The sequence below is a fragment of the Epinephelus lanceolatus genome, chromosome 17 (assembly GCF_041903045.1).
Source record: "Epinephelus lanceolatus isolate andai-2023 chromosome 17, ASM4190304v1, whole genome shotgun sequence".
Lineage (NCBI taxonomy): Eukaryota > Metazoa > Chordata > Actinopteri > Perciformes > Serranidae > Epinephelus > Epinephelus lanceolatus.
In genome coordinates, this window is record NC_135750.1 from 1,640,808 (window position 1) to 1,666,142 (window position 25,335).

General features: G+C 41.6%; 1 protein-coding gene across 1 annotated transcript in view; it reads right to left on the reverse strand.

Moving 5' to 3' along the window:
- The window catches only part of LOC117248195 (contactin-associated protein-like 4), a 112,863-nt gene that overhangs the window by 53,246 nt on the left and 34,282 nt on the right, over window positions 1–25,335 (reverse strand). Inside the window, exons 3-5 of the mRNA XM_033613007.2 lie at window positions 17,323–17,516; window positions 11,441–11,588; window positions 3,843–4,046 (exon numbers count right to left, since the gene is read on the reverse strand). Of these exons, the coding sequence (XP_033468898.2) occupies window positions 3,843–4,046; window positions 11,441–11,588; window positions 17,323–17,516 (546 nt within the window). The remainder of the gene's footprint in view (window positions 1–3,842; window positions 4,047–11,440; window positions 11,589–17,322; window positions 17,517–25,335) is intronic.

Here is a 25,335-nt window from a genome sequence, read left to right on the forward strand (position 1 = left end):
CATAGGCATTGAGGACTGGCATAGGTAGAAGGTGACAAAGCTACCAATGGCTATGGACTAGTGGATTTTATTGTTGAGCTTTTTCTGACTTTATAGGAGAAAAACAAACTTAAATCCTGTCTTCCTTTCTGAAACCTTCTTCCTTCAAACAAAAGCTCAGCCAGAAGGCATGAGATCACTCAACACTGATCCCTGGTATATTTACTCACAAATATTCCAGTGGCAGAAAAGCACAAAGCTTAATTATGAGCCAGCGAGCTACAGAACTGTAAACCGACTTTTTGATGAATGTATAGTGGCGAGGAATGGGATGCTTTTGGAAGAGAGAGCATAAATTTTAATAAGCCGGTGTATTTATTCAAACAGTTTGGACGGCTGCGGGCAAACAGAGTGGAACTAAGTGTCTTCTGTTGAGTGCTGCTGAAGGCTGCTGCGGGTGCACGAGGGAACAACACTCATAATGGGGTGTTACGGTGGAGGCCAGACCTGCACACACTGATGAGGATTTAATGCCGCTAAAGGTCCAAATTAGTTCATTACCTCTGGTTTTAAAGTTGAACTTCTTAAAGGTTTAAAGTTTTAAATGGCTGCAGCGGCAGCCTGGAATTACAGAGGCTGGTTTTACAGTTTTAGTGAGCTGAGGTGACAGAGCTGCTCGTGGGGTGTTGCTCGGTGGTTGACCTTTATGAAGACATAACACGCAGTGATGTGCAGGTTCACACTCACCAAGAGCTCAAAGTTCACTTCACACTGATTTAAACAGTTCACAGATTTATACATGGAACTGAGGTCACAGTCCCAACCGTGAACTAGTTCATGTTATTTTCTTCCATTTTTTTCAACCTTTCCCAAGTTTGTTGGCGATGCAGCTCATGTTTTGTCCCAACGCAGTCTCATATGACAGCCTGTTCAGTGGCCCTCTGCTTCTGTTACCATTGAGAAAGCACCTTACAGTGTCTGAGACACACCAGACTGTCATCTACCTTCAAGGTATTTAACATTACTGTCTGTGGTGATGACGTAGTAGAGATAGTGAGAAAGTCTGAGTAGGATGGGAGTGGTTTCTTTGTGTGTGTGTGGGAGTGTCATGTGACATAGTTGTCACATGACACTCATTAAGTTACTTTAACCCAAACCATGATAGCTTTTCTAACCTACACTGGTTTTCTTTATACCAGGTTTTTTTAGTGGCGTGTAACCAGCTGAAATTGACACGACACTGACACTGGAGTTTTAGGCCACTGACCAAGCTGTCATATTTGCTGCATTGGAAGGGAGAACGTGTTGTTTTTCAGACCTGGTTGGCAAAATATGCAAAAAAATATATATTTTTCTGTTGGAATCTGCGCTGAGTTGTTTATAAAACTTCAGATATTTATATGAACTGGCTTGAGCAGTAGCGGCAGCTGTGTTGTCTGGATTGATAGTTGCAGGAGACATGCAGGTGTGTCAAAGTCCGTTCCCCTGACAAAATATTTTCTGACATTTTTCAATTATTTTTCAGCCATTTTTGGACATTTTACCAATATCATCCATTCATTTTACTCATATGTTTTGGGGAATAGCTACTGCTATAATTATTCGTGGGCCTTTCACTAATATTTCCTACAGGGTGTGGTATGGAGGTTTGTCAGCGTCTCCTAATAAATTAAAACTTCATCACAGTTGATTATTTCATTGCTGTGATCATGAAAACAAACTCTCAGAGAGTTCGATTCACAACATGAGAGATTTGAGTAACAAACCAAACTTGGCACTTAAAACCTCCAAAATCCATCAGTGTGCACAAAACGAGTCAGAGACGGCGACTAAATCTGCTCCAGGCCGAAACTCAGAGACACATCACAAAGAGCTGCCTCTGACATCGGTGATGTCACACAATTAACCTCATTGTCTCTCTTCCAGGAAAACAGCATGACTGTCACACCCCAAAGAAATAAATCCAGTCAATCTGAGCTTCAGTTTTACGTCACGATGCAGTCTGTGGTGCAACAACAGAGACAGTGTGTTTTTGTAAATGGCAAATTTCCCCCTCAGTCTGTTTACAGTCTGTTTTCTTCTGTGCACTTCGAGGTTTAATGAATGAGTCAGTAATTAGTAACTGCGGCCCAGAGCTAACGACTTAGGAAGGAAATGGTCTTTATTCTGATTCACAGGTATTTTTGGACTCATCATCACCTGATGATTCATTAAAGGAGACATTCAATACTTGTGTTTCTTTCCAGTCAAACACATGACGTCACACTGATGGATGTTTTATACACAGAAACAGAGATGTAAACTTTAAAGTCTCAGGATGCGATCTGCTGCAGTGTTTGAGAAACGCACAGAGCTGCAGAGTGACTGCCTGAGGAAGAGGAGGGATGAGGAGGAAAGACAATAACACAGTAAAACAAAGCACAATGGAGCACCTAATATGAGGTAAATGACCCCGAGTGGAAGCTGAACATAAGAAGAAAAGAAAGCAGTGAACCGCAGTGACATTTTCATACAGAGGCGATTAATTACACGTGCAGAACAATAAAAGCAGAAAAGCCAAAATAAGAAAGAAGAAAGAGAGCAAAGGAGAAATGTTACAGAAGCTCATCATTTCCCAAAACCACTAACACGGAGCTCCTCCCAGCAGAGACAGCTCACAGTCATAACGTTTGACCTGCAGCCACATCAGATACAGACGCCACAGACATGTTACACACCTCAGACCATAAAGACAACAAACTGCAGAGTGAACTGAGACGGCAGCTGCAGGCTGACACATTTAATTATTCATATTAATATCATGATATAGCCCAAGACTTTGGAGCACTGCAGCTGTTTCATGTCGCACATCCATAACGATGGGAAAACTGAGATATCCTGAGTTTTAGGATCGACTGTGGGTCGTGCTCCAAAAACACTGGTTTTCTAGTATTATGCTAATATAACTCGGAGATTTTATCAATATTTTTGGAACAGTTTGGGGAATTATTTTTTGAACATATTACAAATGTTTTGTTGGACAGTTTACTAATATTTTTCTGATATTTTACTATTTTTCATCATTTTTGATAAAAGTTTTTGAATATTTTTCAGCCATTTTCTGGACATGTTACTAAACTTTGGAACAATTTCTGCAATTGTTTTTTTTTTTTTTTTTTTGACATTTTACAAATACTTTGTCCAACAATTAACAAATAATATTTTGATATTCTACCAATGTTTTCCACATTTTTTGGACATTTTATTAATATTTCTCTTGGGCAAGCTACTGATAAAACATTTTAAGTGATTATTTTGGGACACTTTAGTAATATTTTCTGGAAAATTTAACTCATGTTTGTTATTTTAACTATTTTAGATCATTACATTTATTTTTCTGCGTTATTTTCCGATTTTTTTTGGACAGTATACTAATATTTTTTTGGGACTATAGTTTGATTTTTTTATTAACACTTTCTAGCCATTTTTCATTTACAAATATTTTGTTTCAGAAACTTATATTTTCAGCCATATTTGGACTTTTTTTCCAACACAATTAGACATTATAGCAGCACAGTTTGGGCCCCTTAAAGTCACAGTACCAAAGCAGATGCTGCACATGTGCAGATGGCAGCAGCATAAAAACAGCTGTGGTCAACAAACACCAAGCGACTGATAGATCTGTGCGAGAGCAACAAAACAGCATCTCATTCATTACTGATATAACGGTATTGTAACACAATAAATGTCTCTGTGATATAATCCCTTATATCTCCATGGAGACCGAACCATTACAGACTCACTCTGTTAGGACGTCTGATAGTTTCTCAGATAATGAGACAGCAGCACCATAGAGTCTGACCAATCAGAGGCCAGAGTCGTACCTTTTCGGAGGAGCAGCAGAAGCTTTCCTTTCTCTAACTGCAGGCTGAGGCTGTGCTCGCTCTGTCCCTCTGCGTGCAGCAATGTCCCAGAGTTCCTCAGGGTCTTAAATGACAGAGAGATGCTCTCCCTGGTGATCCGCCTCGGCCGGGGACTGAGCCTGTAGAGGAGGCTGCTGCGGCCGTCCAAGCTCACCACGTCAGAGTCTGAGAAACAACAAAACCAAACTTTACTCTGACGACTCTGAAAACAGACGAGTCAAAACTTTCCTTCAGTGTTTCAGGATCTTCAACTAAACACGTCAACAGGAAGGAAACAAACGTCCACACACACAGAGCTGAGTTTAAATGGCAGATGTCTTAATTTTGTGAAAGTGCAGCACTGAAGAGATCGAGACTCTTTTAGTTGAGAATAAACACATTTAGAATTTGCAGACAACAAAGATTTATATGTGCGAAGTTACAGTTTGGCAGAATTTTAACGCCACAGATACACACTCAGTGACACGTGAGGAAAAGAACAGTCATGCAGCGTGTGGCAGAGACAACGTTTAGATTCTCCTTGAAGAAGTGCAGAGCTGTTTCTTACAACACGTCTATTTAAATCTCTCCTCTAATCCGTCTCTCTCCAGAGGAGTTGGCAGCGTATTGTTTGTAGAGATCCAACAAACTGATTTCATCATAAATCATTTCTCTGCACCTTCAGCTGATGATACACAAACAAACAAAACTTGTAAAGACGTCGTGGATGAAGCTGTGAAATGATCCTGTGCTCATGCTTCTGGAATTTTATAAAACCAAAAGTTTCCATAAACACTTTAATAAACAAATTATTTTTAAAGCTCATCTAATAAACCGTGAACCTGGTGTTGTTGCTCGGTCTGCATCATCTTCATCATCAGTGTGTTGTTCAGGTTCAGAATTTATACCAAGAACAAGAATGATAAATTAAAGCTGCAGGCAGCTGTGATCGGGCCCTCGCTCTCCCGCACCACTGCGGGGGGCCAGCAGCAGCATCACTGAAGCAGTTATGTGACAACTCAGAGTAAGTTAACCGAGATGAGGGAAACTCTGAGTTGTCCGTTCCAGACTGAGAGCTAACTTAAACTCTGGGTCAGTTACCATGGTGTTGGTGTTTATCAATATAAAAATATGGCATTTCCTGTTTCCACAAGGGGGCGCTATGACGTACAATGAGTATGAGAATAGGAGGCGTGCAGGGCGGGGCTCTTGTCATGTACAGACATTTTGAAGCAGTTAGGATGAAGTATGTGGGAGAGAGAGTTGCTTGAATATGCATGGTGATGCATCAAATATGGCGGCGCCATAGCGGCCACGCCCCTTGACATAGAGAAAAGCTTTTAATAACGTTTGATCAGCATGGTCTCAGGATGGTCTGTACCAAACCTGAAGTTGATTGGACGAAATCTGTAGGAGGTGTTTGTTAAAATACAAAGTTGTGGAAATCAAAATGAAAAGTTAAAATGGCCGACTTCCTGTTTGGAGTAGACCATTGGTGCCAGAGACTATTTTGTGCATCTGGGCAACATACACATGTGTACAAATTTTCATCTTCGTACTCCAAAAAAAACCCTATAGGGAGGGGTTTTTGAAAATTTCAAGGGGGCGCTATAGACGCATTTTGTCCCCCCCCATGGGCGACGCCCCTATCAGATGTAAGAGCTCACCATTCTTGACCTGTGTATCAATTTTCATGAGGAGATGAGGTCGGTGAAGCCATCAAAATGCCAAACGTATTTAGTGGCGAGGGATCGATAGTCGCCACGCCACCACATAGACACCATTAGACGTAGCTTCACAGCGTTCATAAGGTAGCTTTAACAACTTGTTCTGCATGCATTAGAAGTGGAATGAAGTTGATGCGGTCAAGTTTGTGTCATCAGTACACGTTAAAGTAAAAACTGGTCACTTCCTGTTTCCACCAGGGGGCACTATGAGTAAGATGGGATATTAACATATCTGGCCGTTCAGGGCGGAGCCATCATGTCCAGCAAGTTTGAAGCTGCTGAGATCAAGTATGTGGGCGGGAGAGACGTTCCAAATTCGATGGAGAGAAAACAAAGTCGCCAAAATTTGTCACGCCGTAGCGGCCACGCCCCTTGAGGGACACACACACACACACAAATACACACACGCAAACATGCACAGCAGGTCAGTGAAAAACTAAATAGTCCGACCTGTTGTTATTTTCATTTGACTAAAACAGAAGAACTTTAAAAGTTTATTAATCAAAAACCAGCCAGTGTCACATGTTCCCATGTCATCGCTGTGTGCAGTTAGCACAACGAAAAGCAGCGTTAAATAACTGATAATCTAAACTTTATGTATTTTGAAAGGCTGTGATCACATGACCAACGCACTCAACCAAGGAAGCAATCCTGAGCACTTGGAAGGAGGCACAAACAACCAGACTTTCACCTGGAGTCACGTGTTCGTACCTGAGTTAACCCTGAGTCAGTTTAAGGTGCGTCCTCACCATGTTTCTTTCCTTAAACCAAAGCTCCATAACGTGAATTACGTAACTGTACATTAAGGACGTAACGTCATTCATGAGGTGCAAACTAGCAGGACATCATACAACCTGTTAGTTAGTGTTAGCAGTGAGGATACATGGATCTAAGAAGTCCCTGTAAACTTTGAGTAGTAATGACTTTATTCACACGGACCCGAACACGTGACCGAGACTTTACCATCGAGTCACGCGTTCGGATACGTGTGAACTTAGGGATATCATCCAAACTGTTCAATGTGAAGACACTGAACAGTTTAGCTCTGTTTCCTCTGTCAAGTCAATAACTACAGTTTATAGTTTTTATGCTTTAATGTCACGTGATATTTGCTGCAGTGACATCACTGTGCACATGGGAACGTTTACAATTACTGAAAGCAGTAATATATAGGCTATATGAACAGAGTGACATATATCTGATAAACAGTATTTGTACACAAACATGCTCCTGTCTGTCTATACAAAGTTTATATCCTCTCTCCCTCAGGTGTGCGTCACACCTCTTTTTTACGTCAGGTGCCAGAAATACTTCCACAACACACACAGTGGTGTTTCCTCGCTTACAGCTCCTCCGGCCGGCCTCCTCGATCCTTGAGGTACATTTTAGGAACTGAGCGAGATGAGATTGATCTCTGGGGCTCAAGCTGAAGTATCGAGGAGTCGCGGAGGTGCAGAACTGGGAAAGATCTATTCTCCTCATACATCACGTCTTGTGTTACCTCCTACCTTTGTCTGTTTCCTGACACACACCTGTCTTGTCTTCGTCTTGTTTGCTCCACCACACCTTCGCTGTCAGCCAATCCCTGTGTTTCCCTCCTTTCATCCGTGCCCGCCCACTCCAGCTGTGTCTTGTTCAGGGTTGCAGCGGTATGAGATTTTCACGGTACAATAACCGGCTCAGAAAACATTGCAGTATCACAGAACTGATCTTATTATGAGTCAGAGGGTTTACCTTAAACCCTGTGTGTTGCTGCAACCCTAGCCTTGTTCTGGTGTTTGGTTTTGCGTGTTTGTGTTTGTGCTGGCTTCTGTGTTGATGTCTTATGTTCTCCGTCCTGATTTGTTCTCAGTTTAGTTTTGGTTCTGTGAGTCGTGCCTGCCTGTTTTGGAGGAGTTTAACGAGCTGCATTAAAGTGCGCTGTTTGTGAAAACCATCTGCCTGCCTGCTGTTCTGCATTTGGGTCCGTAACAACACCATCCACCGTCCCCTCCACCTCCACAGGACAGGGCCAGCTCATATTCTACGTCACTTTAGAAACGCTGATATGATGCACACGAAACAAACAGATCTAAAGTGTTTGTGGTTGCAGAAATGTACGATGCCAACATTTTGGTCTGGGCTATGACAGTCTGGTAAGTGAGTGATAAAGCACAAATAAAGTGTCCACACTCTCCAGAGGAGCTAACAGATGAGCTGTCTGAATATGGAGCATGGATCACTCTACAGAAAATGATACACTAACCATCATGACGCAGAGTGTAGCCGTGCTCCTGCCTACAGTGTCTCTATCAAATTAGAAATGTCAGCTCAGATGAATCCGAGTCATTCACTGCTGACACAATCAAACTGAAATCATTCAAAAGTTTCCTCTTTACCTTTCGGATCAAACGAGGAAGAGATGCCAGAATCCTCAGAGTCCAATCAAAACTCATTTCTTCTGTCTGAGAGCGAAGTTAAATCAAACTGAACCAACAGAGCGGCACACACTTCTTCAGCAGACACACACTCTCTCAGAGATCATTCACTCCTGCAGCACTGTCACAAAAACGTTTCACAACAGCACTGAGATGTTTCAGTCCCTCTTTAAAGATATCACAAGTCATTTAATATGCCGTCACAGATGTCATCATTTCCTGGTTTTACTCGAGCAGTGCGTCTCGTTTTCCATCGCCTTTTGTCCACAGAGCTGGACAGAGTTTGTGTTTAATCTCACTGCATCGATGGATTTGCATGACAAGTGCGAGGGAGTCCTGTTTGAGGGCAAAGACGGACTGATTAACTTTTTACACTGGCTTGACTTCTCACAGACAAATGACTTCTGCCTGCGTTCATGTAACATAATGAATCTTTCTGTTCCGAGCAGCAGACGCAGGGAGAGGCCGTCTGTTACTGTCACAGCCTCGGCTGCTGTGTCCTCTCCTGTCTCCTCCGTCCTCACTTCTTCTCCTCATGTACTGCCTCTGCTTTCTGTGCACATTCCTCACCTGTCCTGCTGGTGCCACAGAGGCTCGCTCAGAGTCAGACCTGATCTGCTGCCTCCTCCCCATCTGCTCCTCATCTCTGTTTAGTGTTGTGTGCACATACTGTAGGTGTGTTTTTTAGTTTGCACATTAAATCTGAAATGTGACATGCGTTAGGAAAAAAAAAAGTTTTAGTCCTGGATAAGACGGAAGTTTCTTGATGAAAAAGAAGTTGATGGAAACAGAATTTTTATGACTAAACAATGATGTTACGGTGCATCCTTGTTCTGTAGACAAATCATGTTTGTTTCACCAAAACAAAACAGATTTAAAAATGATTGGACGTTAGTTATTCTGGAGAAACATGATGTCGCTCTGCTCTTCCTTGTGTTGTAGCAGCTGATGAAATGATGAGACGAATCCATCAGTTAATAAATAAAATACTGTAAATGCCATCTTAGATTGTGGACATGTTGTATGAATGATGTGTCATAGTTACTCATGATCAGAAAAATGGTAACTAGTTACCGTTACTAGTTACTTCATTAAAAAGTAACTCAGTTAGTAACTCAGTTACTTAAACCAAAAAGTAATGCGTTACTGAGAAAAGTAACTTTAGTTACTCCCCCTCCCAAAAAAAAGACTCGACTTAGGACTCTGGTCTTGGCTCGCCATCACGCCATGACCTTGATGCATGCACACTAGTGTCATCTATACTCTGAGTACGTCCTGGCTGTAGATGACTGAGTGGGGACGCTAGAGGGCGCCAGGTGCTTTTCTTTTTTGCAGTGTAGTTTTTCTAAACCACAAAGAAGACAACGTTGCTAAGAAGGATCATGTTTTGGGAAACTCAGCCCAAAACATTTCCTAAGTGTACTGGCTCGCCTAAGAGACAGCAGATGCAGTTTAACCAAGGGACTGTTAGACTACAACTTGACAAAACTACTGAACGGTACAGGAAACATGCAACATGTCTTCTACAGTGGAGTCACTCGCTGTCAGGCAACTAAACGTTTTACAACTACGGTGCTTGCATACAAATATGGAAAATGAGCTAAAGGTTTCCTCGGGATAACAATGGATATCACGTTACTGGGACTAAAAATCTACAGAAGCGCTACGGCTTAAAGGGAAATTTCGGTTTATTTCAACCTGTCTCCTATCATCCTAAATTTGTTTCAAGTGACTAGTGACAGAGATATATTTCGGCCGTGCTTTGGAAAGCAGAGCTAGATGGTAAACAAACATGGCAGCACACCGGTAAGGTAAGACAACACGTTTACATGTCGTTTTCTATATGTTCTCTGACATTTATCCTAACGATATGAGGCGGTCTTTGTGGGAAAAAAGCTTGTTTAGTGGACTAACTTTGCACTTGAAGGTTGCCCGTTCACTTACGTTTTAACAGGTCTGACGCTACTATGCGCCCCGGCTGTATCTAGGCTAACGGCTAACATGCTAACTATTATTTTTATGTCACTAGTCACTTGAAACAAATTTAGGACGATAGGAGATAGGTTGAAATAAACCCAAATTTCCCTTTAATGTAACATTACAGCACTGTGGTGAGGCCAGCAGGTTGACAGTGACTTGGTGAGAGATGTGTTTCATTAAGATGCTCTGGTAAGAATTGTTCATATACCTCTGTCTGACTTGACTATCTTTTATTGTTTAGGGCTAAAATGTTTTAGTGAAAGGGAACTTCAGTTTGTGAAGGAATACTGCATGCTGCGCGCCGTTCTAAAACCTGGCCAACAATAATGGAGTAATGTACTGTTTGGTAACAGTAACTGAGTTACTGAATTTAAAAACTAACGCGTTAGAGTATTAGTTACTGCCAAAACTAACGGCGTTACTGTAACGCATTACTAATAACGCGTTTCTGCCCAAAACTGCTTATTGATTGTAGTTTTTAACAAACAGTTGAAATTGTTCAAGTTGTTAGATGCACAACAAAATAGAAATATTATAAGACTGAAAATAAAGTGAAATATGCTCATTCAATCTGCCCCCGATCAAACTTCTCCCTTCGGAAAATTTTAGCCAATTCATACAATGGCATATCAGGGCCATTGAAGGTGACAAATTAATAGATAAAAAAAGGAATCCAGGGATTAGAGTAACATTCAAACTAAAAAAAAATCAAAAGTCAAATTTACGGGCACTTCATTATTCTTTGACATTATTGAATCATACATTTTCAAGAAAAACTCAGGATTTTTTTTTACACTAAAGTCTCAAATATGTACGAAACAAAGCTGGATATTATCTGAGATTGAAGTCATAAATTCATGGAAAAACATCAGAATTATATGGGGGAGAAAACTGATTAATGTTAAAGATTATTAAATCATAAAGTTTTAACAAAAACTCCCACATTTTCTGAGGCTAAGGTCACATTTCTATGAGGAAAAAAATGGACATTTTCTTAGATTAAAGTGATAAATTCATGGAATAAAATCACATATTTCAAATACAAAAAAGGGTTATTCTGTGAGATTATTAAATCATAAATTAGAGAGAAAAACTCACCTATCAGTGTGGGACTACACATTTATAAGGAAAAAGCACAAATTCATGAGAAAACCTAAATATTCTTTGAGATTATTGAATAAAAAATTAATGAGAAAAAAATCAGAAAAACTTATTTTTGTTTGCTTTTTGATTAAGAAACCAAATGTATCATTTTTATTTTGACAAAGTCATCACTTTATAATCTAAAGGAAAAAAATATTCTTGTGAATAAGAGTTTGTTTTTTTCATAAAGTTTCACTTTCATCTCAGAAAAGAAGTTCAGACAGAGAACCGTATGATGTCCCGTTCAGTGACGTGAAACAGGAAGGTATCATTTCTACTTTCATCTTTAAAAAAAAAAAAAGCCCAAACTGACTGTGAGGACATCCGTAGGTCTCCAGCCTGAGTCCAATCCGTCCATTCGGATTCCAGTCCAGGGGGATGAGGCGGACGTAGCGGGCGATCACCGGATGCTGGAGCTTGTGCTGGACCACGCTGTCTGCGTTACTGTTCCCGGGGAAAGCCTGAAAAACAAAGCGCAGCAGCAGGTTAGCTCATGATCTGAGCATCTGTCCATCTTCTGTTCGTGACACGCCACAAAGATAACTGTGACTGGATTTATTTACTGTAGGCAATCTTACGACTAAATAAGTGAACACGTTCTTTCATCTTTTTATTGAAGCTGGAGTGCACCCCCCCCCCCCCCCCCCCCCCCGACTCCTGTGAGAAGTGGTACATTTGATTTTCCTCTTAATGAAGGGAATATTGTGGAGATAGAGCCACGTTCCTGCTGAATGGATTCTCAATCAGGTAGAAAATTAGATTTGTGAAGCAGCGGTTGTACTTTTATGTTTTAGACGCTTTGGTAAACACTCGGTCCGCCGAGAGTGACTTTTATTAACCTCTGCGATCCGAACTCACTCTTTCTGGATTTGTTTTAACCTTTAAAGCTCAAAGTTGGACTTGATCTTTAACCCTTTATCAACTTTCATTATAAAAACCATGAACATTTCCTCCACCATAGTCTACTTCCTGTTTCTCCTCACAGGGTACAGGAGAGCAAAAGCACTGTGGTGAATTCATCTCATTGTATTTGATTGTGCTGCAGTCTGAGTCGTGAGCTGCTCCTCCTAAATTACCTCCGCTTCTGATTTCTGTCCTGATTTTCTTCTCTCTGCCTCTTGCCATTTCAGAGTTTCACTCACAGTTGTACACCTCCTCTGATCACTTTGTTCCTTTTTTAATTTATATGCAAATACTGTAAACTCAACCTAAAATGAAGCAGCAGAACTTGAGCACTGTTGGGACGTAACGGGGCCGCAGGACGGCTCAGTGAGTGATGCTGCCCGTCTAGCCAGATGAAATGTCCTTGAACCAGCAGCTGAATCCCTACAAGCTCCAGACTGACCTCTGACCTCCCCGTGGAGCTGTGTAACAGAAGAGATTTATCAGTTAGGACTTGGTGTTACGATCCCTGGAGCTTCAGCATGCTTCATGCCAGGGCAAACAACTACTGTGGTTGTTTTAATGCGACTCACTGCTGTTTGTCCTGTGCCCTTTTAGGCACCAAGCATCTTGTAGCAAGCAAATCTGTTTTTTTTTTTTGTTGTTGTTTTTTGGCAACCCATTGTAGTATATCCCGCAGAATTTAAAGAAACCAAACATGGGTGTTTTTAGCAACCTGTGGCTGTTTTCCCAGCAGGGACTGTGCCCCAGGCATTTTAGACCAACATGATCTTTTCTGAACCACGACTAAGTGGTTTTGTGCCTAAACTGAACCACAGCATCGGTAAAACAGTTTCAACAATACATAATAACGTACCAATGTAACATTTACCCTGGTGGTTAGGCTGTGTGAGTACTCGAGCACAACTGCATCCATGTGCTGCGGTGACACGTCTGCTATAATGCTGACTTATGTGGGTAAATTCTCACCATCAGAGTTTAAGTCTGTGGAACATGGATCTCACAGCTTTGAACAACTGAGCCTGACAGAAAACAGTCTTAACCTCCACAAATGACCGTTCCCTGCTGAGAACAGCAGCTCATTTAGTTGAGGCATTGGCTTCTGAAATAGGACCTGAGCAGAAGAAGGAAATCCTTCAAATGGAGACTTTGATTACACACAGAAAGAGAAGGAAACTAAAATGGTTTGAGGGAAGAAGGAGGGAAAGAATTTTCCTCTGAAAAGCTTTAAAAAACTGGGATTACGAACAGAAAGTCACAAAACTCTTTGTTGTTGAGTATTTTTCTTTTCAGAGCTTCATTTCCAAAACTTCTCTAGTCTTGTAAACTTGAATGTAATGAGTTGAATGAATATTCAACTGAGAAATCACCAGACTCATTCAATTAATTTTCTAAAGAAGCATCATCAGCACAGCAGCAGACGTCCCAGCATGCACTGTTTGAAAGTTCAAGCTCTCCAGAGACACTTCTGTTTGGTAGTTTGACAATGATGGTGTTGATCATGTCGTAGCTTCTTCCCATGATAATGAAAACCATTTAATTTAGTTTTAAATTCAGTCACCTGGGTAGTAATAACTAGATTAAGTCACAGGAAGTGGCGTCAAATGTGGCTCCAACAGGACCAGCTCCTGCTGTATTGACTCTTTTATATACTAACATAGATCCGTCTGTTTCAAACGTTGTAAACGTCACTGCCCTCATACTTCCATGTGTCCTTTATGATGTCAGATATGGCCGATACTGCAGATGGCGCTAGATGGTGGAGGAGGTCATAATATTGTACCTTTAAATGGAGGCAGGGTTGTACATGGTGGTGGTCTGTGTACATCCAGACATGTGGACGGAAAATTACTTTCTCTAATTTCACTATATATTACTGCTCTGTGCCGTCTTACCATGGTACGATGGCCAAACATGTTTCATGCAGTCACAGTGACCTTGACCTTCAAACACTAAATTCTAGTCAGCTCATTGTTGAGTCCAAGTGAATGTTTGTGCCAAATTTGAAGAGGTAGAGAGGTGAGTCCTCTCACAAAAATGAGACAGATGAGAGATCACAGTGACTTTGACCACCAAATTCAGTTCATCCTTGAGTCCAAGTGGATGTTTGTGCCAAATTTGAAGAAATACTTTCATGGTGGTCTTGAGCTATCACGTTCATGAGAAAGCGACAGACAAGGACAAAGTGATCATGACCTTTGACCACCAAATTCTAATCAGTTCATTGTTGAGTCCAAGTCGATGTTTGTGCTCAATTAAAAAAAAATATATATCCACTAAGGCACCCTTGAGATATTGGGGTCACAAGAATGAGACAGACGAGGTCATAGTGACCTTGACCTTAAACCACTTAATTCTAATAAGTTCATCCTTGAGTCCAATTGGGTGTTTGTGCCAAATTTAAACACAAAATCCATCAAGGGGTCCTTAAGATATTGGGTTCACAAGAATAAGACAGGTGAGGTCACAGTGACCTTGACCTTTAACTACTAAATTCTAATTGGTTCATTGTTGAGCTCAAGTGAACATTTGTGCCAAATTTGAAGAAACTGCCTCAAGACTTTCCTGAGATATCACGTTCATGAAAATGAGAAGGACAAGAGATAACAGTGAACTTGACCTTTCTAACCAGTCCATCCTTATAACCAAGAGGACGTTTGTGCCAAATTTGAAGAATGTCCCTCAAGTAAAACAACAGACAAGGTCACAGTGACCTTTGACCACCAAATTCTAATCAGTTCATTCATGAGTCCAAGAGGATGTTTGTGCCAAATTTAAAGAACTTCAGGGTATTCTTGAGATATCATCATGTTCTTGAGAATGCGGTGGACCAGGTCACAGTGACCTTGACCTTTGACCATCCAATTCTAATCAGTTCATCCTTGAGTCCAAGAGGACGTTTATCGCATTCACAAGAATGGGACGGACGGACAGATGGACAACCCAAAAACATAACGCCTCTGAAGGCATGGAGGCATAAAAAGGGAACAAAATTACAAATGATCCATTTAAAACTGTGAGTCGAGGTTTGTGCAACTAACTCTGTAAAGTTAAACTTATCATTGATTACCTCAACCTCCACACTGTCATGTTCTCCCGCACTTTAATGATCACTTACTGCCACTTTCTGGTTTTTCTCACTTTCAGCACATAGAGCCGTATGTGCAATTCAGGATGACGCTCATTAACAGAATCGGCGTCTTCACCTGTTCCAAAGGGAAATCTATGATGTACTTCCACTCCCTTTACCTCCATTAACACTTAAGGATGCTCTATTCCCTGATTAGAGACTATTCCCAATACCATCTGTTCTTTCGCATCTTCGCAGCGGATGTGAAGAGAGGAAGAGAAGATGAGAGGAGGGAGGGAGGAAATTAGAGGAGGAGAGAGCATTACTCAGCCTCACAAACTCTGGCCTCTGAGCTTAAAGGAAAGAGAGATCCAGGAGGAATTGTGACCGATGAAGCTGCTCGGCAGTCGACTGTGTTCCTTGAAAGCCACAATAAACTGGGCTGACTAATACGAGGAGCTTTAGGAGGACTTGTGGGACATGCTGTGGATTTATCCTGATTTATGCTGAGTGCGAAATCAACAAGCTTTTAAGCCAACAGCATCCCCTCTCTGTTCTCTCTGTGAAGGAGTCTTAGCCTGACATTAGTTTTACCCTCGCTGTGAGAGTCTTACCTCTCATCAACTTTAAATTGAAGCTGTTCGTCACAGCACCGCTGTAATGGGGAGAATCTTCTGTCTGTACCAGGAGCTTCCAGGAAATGCTCGGCTGCCTCTAAAGTGTAATGTAGTTAGCAGAGTTCGAGTTAGAGAGAGGTGAACATTTTAAAGGGAAATGTACGAGTAAATGAGATGCTAATTCCTTTAGATTTGGAAAATTTGAATAAATTGAAGTGTTTCTCCTGAGATATTGTTTGAATTTTGGGCCAGGCATTCTCCACAGACGCACAGCTTTTTCAATGAATGTTCTGCAGTGCTGTGCCCACCATCTTTACATAGTTCACAGGGCTTAGTCTGCCCATCTGATAAACCTAACCCATCATTACTGAAGAGCTGGTGATGGCTGGTACCAACAGCTTTGGAAAGGTGGTTTAGTTTTCATGCTGTTTGTTGTCTGTTAATGATGTTGCTCCTGCTGTCTGCAGGGTGACGCCTCAGGACTGTTAATGGACACGTTATACAACCTCAATTCCAAAAGAGTTAGGACGCTATGCAAAACATAAATAAAAACAGGATGCAACTGAATACAAGAAAGTGATGACATAAAAAGGTTGGATGAACCTCCAGGCAGCACATATTGTCAGATAGTTGATACTGTCCTCAAATCAAAGTGACAACAGGTGCAATGGAGAGGCAAAAGCAAGACAAGCCCCAAAAAGGGAATGGTTATACATGTGGTGTCCACAGACAGCTGCTCTCTCCTTATCCTTCCTGACTGATTCTTCTCTAGTTTGGTCTTCTGCTAGTGTCCTTGGCACTACTGGTAGCATGAGGCCGTACCTGCAGCCCAATCAGGTTGAGACCAGATACCAGGAAACCGGCCGTTACACCAGGAGAGCTGGACAGGGCCGTAGAAGGGCATCAACCCAGCAGCAGGACCGCTATTTGCTCCTTTGTGTGAGGAGGAACAGGAGGAGCACTGCCAGAGCCCTACAACATGACCTCCAGCAGGCTACTGGTGTGCATGTTTCTGACCACACTGTCAGAAACAGACTCCATGAGGGTGGAGAGGGCCCCACGTCCTCTAGTGGGACCTGTGCTCACAGCCCAGCACCGTGCAGCTCCATCATTCACCAGAGAACACCAGAACTGGCAGGTCCATCATTGGCGCCCTGTTCTCTTCACTTGGAGAATGAGTATATATTCACAAAAAACAAAACAGTTGATCAGTTTGAACGTCAGATATTGTGTCTTTTTACTGTATTGGTCAAGGATTTGCAATTCAAACGTCCTGTTGAATTTCAATTGTTCTCTCTCACTCAGCCAGTTACATACTGTCAACCTTCAAAGAAACAACAGCAGCATTTTTCTGAGTTTGGTTTGTCACAGTGCAAAACACAGGTGTGTGTTTTTTAATAAATAAAATGAGTGAATCTGGTTTCAGGGTCGTGGTGTTGTGCATGTTGGCTCACGGTCAACAGAGCTATTGTTCATGTCAGTAACAACACCTGTGCTTCTCCTACAGTGACATGTCAAAAACATCAGCTGTGGAAAAAAAGCCGACTGTCTCTGCTGCTTGTTTTGACTCTCCTGTCACTGATGAGTCCGTTCTAACGCACTCACCCCAATGCTGTCTTCCTGGCGATACTGTTTCCAGTTGTGTCCTGTGTCGCTGAACATCAGCAGGTAGTCCGTCAACCAATCAGAGCTGCCGTAGCGGCCCTGCGTTGCAACAGCAGTGATCTGTGTCCGCCCACCGAGGTCGACCTCCAACCACTGATATCTGTCTGAGCTCAGAGGAGACCAACCTCCAGCTCCTGCAAGACACAAAGACAGAGTTGTTTCATTCAAAGACATGAGAGATGACTTGTGTTCCTCCACACCTGGCTGCTACATGAAAAACAGACCAGATGTGATAACAGCATTAATTTCAGGACACCTTCTCTGGAAAGTTATTTAAGAGTGCTGGAAAATCAAAGGGAAATAAAATTAATTAAAACATATGAACAAAGTCTCTTTAAATATTATCGCTGTGTGACAAGAAGAAAACTTCATGCAGAGCTGAGGACAAATCGTACAAAACTTATTTCATCAGACTCAAAGTTTGTTATACAGCCCTGAGCTCCAAGGCTTTATCAACGTGTTTCTTTCATGTTTAATTTGGAGCAGTCACAAGAGTTTAATCTGAAGCTTAAGGACTGTTCTGTGCATAATGTGAGCTGCAGCGAGGCCTTTATGGTCAACAGCCTTATACAATATTCATGTGGTTCCTTCAGACCTTCATCTAATCTGAGGGCCGGAGCAGGGGACCATGAGATGAGACACAGTCAATAATTCAAACACCAGAAGGTGTGTGTTTGTGCTGAGTCAGACCAAAGTGACATTTTGCTTCCAGGACATCATATGGACAGATGCATGTGGACTGTATGCATGTGTTAGTAGGGCTGTGCCTCTTCACTCTCATCCAGAGTCCTCACACATCGCTGCTTTGTCACTGTCACGTCTACATATTGTTAGATACCCTCCTGTGTCTGCTGTTGATGTTCCAACACATTCTCAATTGAACCTCATCACATATCTACATTTGTTCATGGACTGGGACGCCGTGTCAACTTCAGCCTGTTACATGCATTGTCCTCTTTAAAAATACACTTCTGTTTTCACAGGAAATGTACAGTTTGCATACAGTCTCAGTGGTTAGGGTTAGCAATAAACTAGGGCTGTCAAGCGATTAAAATAATGTATTAATTAATAATTACTGATCTAAATAAATTGTGTAAATCAACTTTTCCCGTGAAAGTTTTTTGTCAGATGTGTCGTAGAGCTGCTGGATTTTGGACACAGTTGTCCCCCTGTCCTCTACCTCCAGAACTGGTCTGCGTCCCATTCTGTAAGGGAGTCAGTGAGTCGGTCACAGGTAGACTGACTCAGTCTGAACACCTGATCGAGTGCGGCATGATGAGGCTGGCTGCTAGCGCCTCAGAGGCTGTCCTAGCTCGGACCTCCGGGTTCGCTGCTAAATACTTTGTGTTGAGGTGATATTTCAGACTGAAGTTCTCTGATGGTATGAAAGTTCCTGACTGCAGAACCTGCAGAGAACACTGCTCCTGTCAACAGCTCCATCTGGGCGTCTTTTGAATGTAAATGCTCTATTCACGGGGCCGAGCAGCGTTTTCCCGTCTGTCTCCATCATGTGACACAGCTGCTGTGGCCTTCAGGACGCCACTAATCAGCTTGAATTTTTTTGACACGTTATTTTTTTTGTGATTAATTCATCAAAATTAACAGATCATTTTGACAGCACTAAAATAAATATTATGGTTTTTCCCAACATTCACACGCAAAGCAAACAGTGGGCTGCCGAGTGAAAGTCCGGGGTTTGTTTGACCCCTCCACCTCCCCTCCCACTCACCACACAGGGACTTTCCAGCTCTTATACTATGTTGTTACTGTCAGCGTTTCAAACGGACGCTGTCCGACGGTGTATCAACCGAACTGGCGCCCAATGGGCCACATACAGCTCGCCAAAACTTCCCATCCAGCCTGCAGAATGTCATGTTGTGTTCATTCGCGCAATTTTGAATGCTAAAATAGCTAATGTTGACTCGCGTCATATGTACGTGAAATCACTGAATTCAGGTAAGCTTAGTAGGGAATATTTTAATATTCAGATTAAGTTATTAATAACTTGCTGTGGATGACTTGCTGGTAACATTAGGTGGTGGAGGAGAGTCTGGGGTGGTCAGAAGGAAACAAGAAAGTAACTCTGCAACCTCAGTCTTAACTCTCAAACAGTCTCATGAAGACATATAAGGAGTGGAAAGAGATCAGAGTCCAGGAAAAAGTCCACCTTAAAACACTTAAAACCATGAATCATTACTCATGCTGATATCAGAGGAGCTGAGGTTTTCTTTTATCAAAACTTCTCTTCATATTTAAAAAGATGACTGCTGACTTGCGGGTGACTTTGAAGACAAATGTCTAATTAATAACGACAACCACAGACAGTATCAGTGTCGTCCTTCTGTCACTGGTTTCCCTCATACTGACTGTTACGCCCCGGACACAGATTAGAGACACATATTAATGTCTGGAACAAAGTTCTGTGAAATAAGAACGTTTGAGTCCGGGCTGTCAGCCAGTGGAGCCGCGTGGTATCAGTGGAGTTAAAGGTTGTTCAAAAACCTTCAGGGAAAACTAAAGAAAAATCAATTTGGACTCTGGAGACAGATTTGTCTCAATAATATTTGTGAGAACAGATCGACAATGTGTGTGTAAATTTAAAATACCTTCCACAGATATAAAAAATAAAAATCTGTAAATTCAAGCATTTTGCAAACAACCACCAACTTTCACCAGAGTTCACTTCCTGTAAGATTGTAAAGCCAAACCCTGTTCGTTTTTCCTAAACCCAACCATGTGTGTGTTGTTAGGGAAAAAATATCAATTCACGGTGTTGTACCAACGTAGTGCTTTTATTTTGAAAGAGACTGTATGCAAACTGTACATTTCCTGTGAAAACAGAAGTGTATTTTGAAAACAGACAATGCATGTAACAGGCTAAAGTTGACACGGCGTCCCAGAACGTCAACAACCAACACACCCAGGGTACCTTGGACGTCATATGTGGACGTGGAAAGTCCATGACCAAACGTGGACATGTGACGAGGTCACAGTGAGGATGAGTTTGACAAATGTAATGTACAGTTTGCGTACAGTCTCTTTCGAAATAAAAGTACTACGACAGAGCAACACTGCAAATTTTCTTTTCCTTCAACAACAAACATACGTGGTTGGGTTTAGGAAAAAGAACACGGCTTTACAATCCTACAGGAAGTGACCACTAGCCTCTGGGTGGAAGTCGGTGGTTGTTGGACCCAGGTCCGCTCGCCCTACTCGGACTTCCACCACTTTAACTTCCATTGTTATCAGGGCACATTTTCCCCTGATGCCACCTATACTGCCACATACTGTCACACAGCCAACATGTTTTCTGGAGCTAACATCTCATCGTCACTAGACGGGTCACCTTCCCTCCTGAGACAGATCTTGAACCTTTGGTGACCAGCTTGGATGACCTACTACAGCACAGCCATAGATGACTATATCAGTGTAAAGGTTTACCTGTCTGACATCTGTCTGGATGAAATGCTCTCTGCAGATGTTGAACAGAGAGAAGCTGCTAGGTGAGATGTCTGGATGTGAACAGTTGCAGCAGAGGCAGAACAAAGCCGTGCTGCAACACAGCGCTGGTCAAACTGTAACTAACAAACCTGTGGCCATCAGGAGTGCATCAATAATGTACCGTTACTCTGACAGGCAGGCTGAGACAAATGGAGCTGGATGTGTAACACTTCTAATCTGTTCTATACTGGAGAGGTTTTCACTAAATCAACAGCAGATGTGATGACTTGTGGCTCTGTTCATTGGTACAGAGAGGATTAGACTTTACTCTCTGTGTGCTATATGTTTGCTATCATCTAAATTATGTCCTGAAAATCCTGCAATTTACACAGAATCACTAATTTAAAGGTTTAATATTATTCAGTGATATTTGACCATTTATTAAATCACAGCCAGCAGTGCAGCAGCAGAGGAAGCTATTTTGATGAATGGCTTTTTACTGAATTTTAAGGCACTAGAATCACAGTTCATGTGTGATTATGGCAAATCATCCTGGAAAATCAAGGTGATCCTGGTGCGTTCAGCCTTTTCACTCAGGACAACCTGGTCTCACTCTGAAGTCTTGAAATACTGGTGCTTGGTCAGTGACTCCTGGCGTCAAAAAAGCCGTCTTTTCACGTGAATGTCAGACACCACCTGTCATGGTCATTGTTTAATGACACCCAGCAACATCACGGGCAAAAACACAGCAGTACAACAGCGTAGGCTAAGGGCGCAGAAGTAGAAGAGTAGGGTGGGCAGGAGGGGCGGTGGAAACGTCCAGCAACCATCGACTTTCACTCAGGAGGCCTGTGTTCACTCCCTGTTCGATTGTAAAGCCAAACCCTGTTCTTTTTCCCTAAACCCAACCATTTATTTAATGTTTATGTGTATAGGGACAAGTATGTAGCATACCACACACACACCACAGCATTTATAGCCTGAGCTAATCTGCAATGCCTGTCCCTATCTGGGTCTCAAGACACAAAAGACTCGGCAACAAGAACACAAGTAACGTACAAACAAAGTACAAACAATAAAAATACAGACAGAACAACACAATACACAAACTGCAATACATAAGTAGCACCATAGAATAGAAAGCACCAAATTAGTCATGACTGCATAAATGATTCATTTTCAAAACCTGTTTCGGTTTGAGTTTAAAGTTTAAACCGTACTCAGGATCCAGTTTAACTTCTGTAGGTAAAGAATTCCACAAATTTATTCCACTGACAGAAAAAGCTGTTTGTCCAAACGAGGATCTACACAGGGGAACCTTACAGCTCCCAAGAGGAAGCACAAGGTCACTGAGCACCTGGGGAGCCTGATTATGTAGGCGATTATGGATGAGTTTGAAATTGGCAAAATTAATGAAATGTACAGTTTGCATACAGTCTCTTTCAAAATAAAAGCACAACACGCTGTATTGACATTCTTTTCCTTAATCAACAAACACACGTTTGGATTTAGGAAAAAAGAACAGTCCACCATCTGTCCCACCTGGCCGACTCGTACTTTGTCACCTTTACTTTCACTGTTGTTCTGCAGCGTTTCCCACTGATGCCGCCGAGCTGTGTATTATTTAGATGTGATGGCTTTTTTGTGCCTTTTGTGTCTGACACTGGATGTCATCGACCAAACACTGGTTTTTGATTGGTTGTGAGAGGGTCGGGAGACCTGGTTGCATGTCTCGACGTAGAAAGTCCACAACCAAACGTCAGTATGTGACGAGGTCGTGGTGAGAAAGTGTTGCTCAGTATGTCTGGGTGAAATCAGTTTCTTCCACGAGAGATGCAAAAGTTCATGCATCTTGTACTTTATAAGCATTTATTGGGTACTAAACGTTTGATCCAGGAGGGTAAAGAACTGAAGTGAAACCAGGTCATTCATGGGTTAATGTACAGGTCAACAGTGTTCAGAGGACACAGAAACATCTCAGTGTTTCTCCTACACAAATGTGTGTTTCCTCCAAGAGGCTCTGCTCATTTTGTTGGTAAATTAACTCTGAATGAGGCGACTCCTCCGAGAATGACTGTTGAGGATGAGGAGCGTCAGCAGCAGCTGGAGGAGACGAAGGCGTCCAGGGGATTTTAATTTATCCAGTGATCTCGACAGAGAACAGCTGGGACTCTGGAATTAAAGCAGTTTTCATTTTTAAATCAATGAACTTTGTTAGTGTGGGTTTTCAAAAGTGAATTAGATTTATTGATCAGTCTAATTCAGTTCTCAACTCTAATTCAATTCAGATCTGGAGCAGTGAATCAATGAGGCATTGTAACCCGCGAGGCGTTATTGTTAGCAAGAAACTGTGGAGGAATTACAAGCTAACGAGCTAAACTAACGCTGCTATGAAACAGCAGAGACGGCAAGATTTTGTATCAGGAAACACTCAGAGCTCGTCACATCTCACTGCTTTGTGTGTTTGCATGTTTGTATCATCTATGTATGCATATTTAATATCTATAGCATGTTGCTTACAAATTAGATGCATCTGTAGAGATGTGTGTGCGTACTCGATGGCCTGCACGAATCAAAAACACATCTGTAACCACTCGGTTCATGTTGATGATGCTGACACAGTATTAAATATTTTTCATTTATCAGCAGCTTTACTTTCTTTGTTTGGGTGACGGATTAAAATGAAAAAATAATAAATAAATAACACGACTTCACCATCTTTCCGAGTTTTTCATTGAGAGTTCTGGACATTTCCAGCCATGTTTGTTTTTTAACAAGAGTTTAGGACATCTTCAGTTGTGCTCGTAGTGACAAGAGTGGGTATTTTTAACAAGAGTTCTGGACATTTCCAAACATGTTCATAGGGACAAAAGATGGTATTTTTAAGGACAGTTCAGGACATCTTTTAATTGTGTTTGTAACAACAAAGACGGGTCATTTTTAACTGAAGTTTGTGATATTTTCAGCTGTGTCTGCAGAGTAAAAAGCAGACATGTTTCAATGAGTGTTTGGAACATTTCTAGCCGTGTTTGTAGCAACAAAACTGATGATAGCAACAAAAGCAGGTGTTTTTAATGACAGTTTGGGACATTTTCCAACTGTGTCTATAAAGAAATATGAAAGTATTATTTAACGAGTGTTTGGGATATCTAGCCATGTTTGTGGCAACAAACGTGGGTCTTTGTGAACAAAAGTTTGGGACATCCTCAGTTGTGTTTGTTGTGACAAAAGCATCTGTTCTTTTTAAAGAGTTTGTAACATCTTTGGTTGTGCTTGTAGCAACAAAAAGAAGATTTTGTGAAAAGTTAGGGACATTTCCAGCTGTATTTATTTGTGTATTTAGAGCAACAAAAGCAGGTGTTTTATAATGAGATTTTTTTTTAATTTTCCAGCCATGTTTGTAGAAAAAAACCTCAGATAATTTTTAGTGAGTGTTTAAAGCCAGGTTTGTAGCAAGACAAGTGGGTGTTTTTTTAACAAAGATTTGGGACATCTTCAGTTGTGTTTGTCGTGTTTCAACAAGAGTTTGACATCATTGGTTGTATTTGTAGCAACAAAAACGGGTGTTTGTTATCGAGAGTTTGTGATATTTCCAGGTGTGTTTGGGACAGCAAAGCAGGGTTTTTTGGGGTTTTCTTTAAACAAGAGATCATCAGATTTCAGGTGTGTTTATAGCGATAAGAGCTGATGGTATTTTTTTGTTTGTTTTTTTTCAAGAGTTCAGGACATCTAAAACTGAGGTAGGTTTTTTTTAACCTCTCTAACTCTGCCAGGACGCTGACGTCCTCGCCCCCCCCTCCTCTGTTGAATGGTATCTCCCAGGTGCACTACATCATCAAACCATGTGATCGTTTTTCTTTTATTTCTTATGTATTTTGCACCAGAGCAGCCTAAACACACAAAGTCCAAAATCGTGATGAGTGGTGACAAGTCATGTCATGCCGTTTTTTTGACGGGAAAAGTTAAAGGATTACTCGTGATCTTATGTGGAGCTGTTAGCGGGGACTTAGCTGGTTTATAAAAGGTAAGAGTCTCACTCCTACCACGATTTTTGGCTGAGATATACCGTCTAGAAAGTGGGATCATAACTTTCACGTTTCATATGGCTTTATTTGGTGATATTTTATGGTGTTTCTGTGTCATAAACAACATCAGCTATCATAATCACACCTGATTTCAATAAGGTACAATGTTTGAAGCTGGCTGAGTGTTGTTTGATCACTGATAGGACTGTTTTGAAGCAGAGTGACCCACTTGTCATTTGGAGCTCCGCCTGGATCTTTTCATGGTAAAAACACTGTAGAATGGTCATACTTTGAGCAGTCTTCTTCAAATTTGAAACAAGTGTTCATTGATAGTGTGCCTACAGCCCCACAGTGTCATTTACCTGCTCAGATGAAGCCACAGACAGTTATTCATCCTGAAACACATTTTATATTTTAGGCAAAATCTTGAATTTTTTACTGACTTCAGAGGCCCATTACTCTGTCTCTGTATCACCTAGAGTGTTTC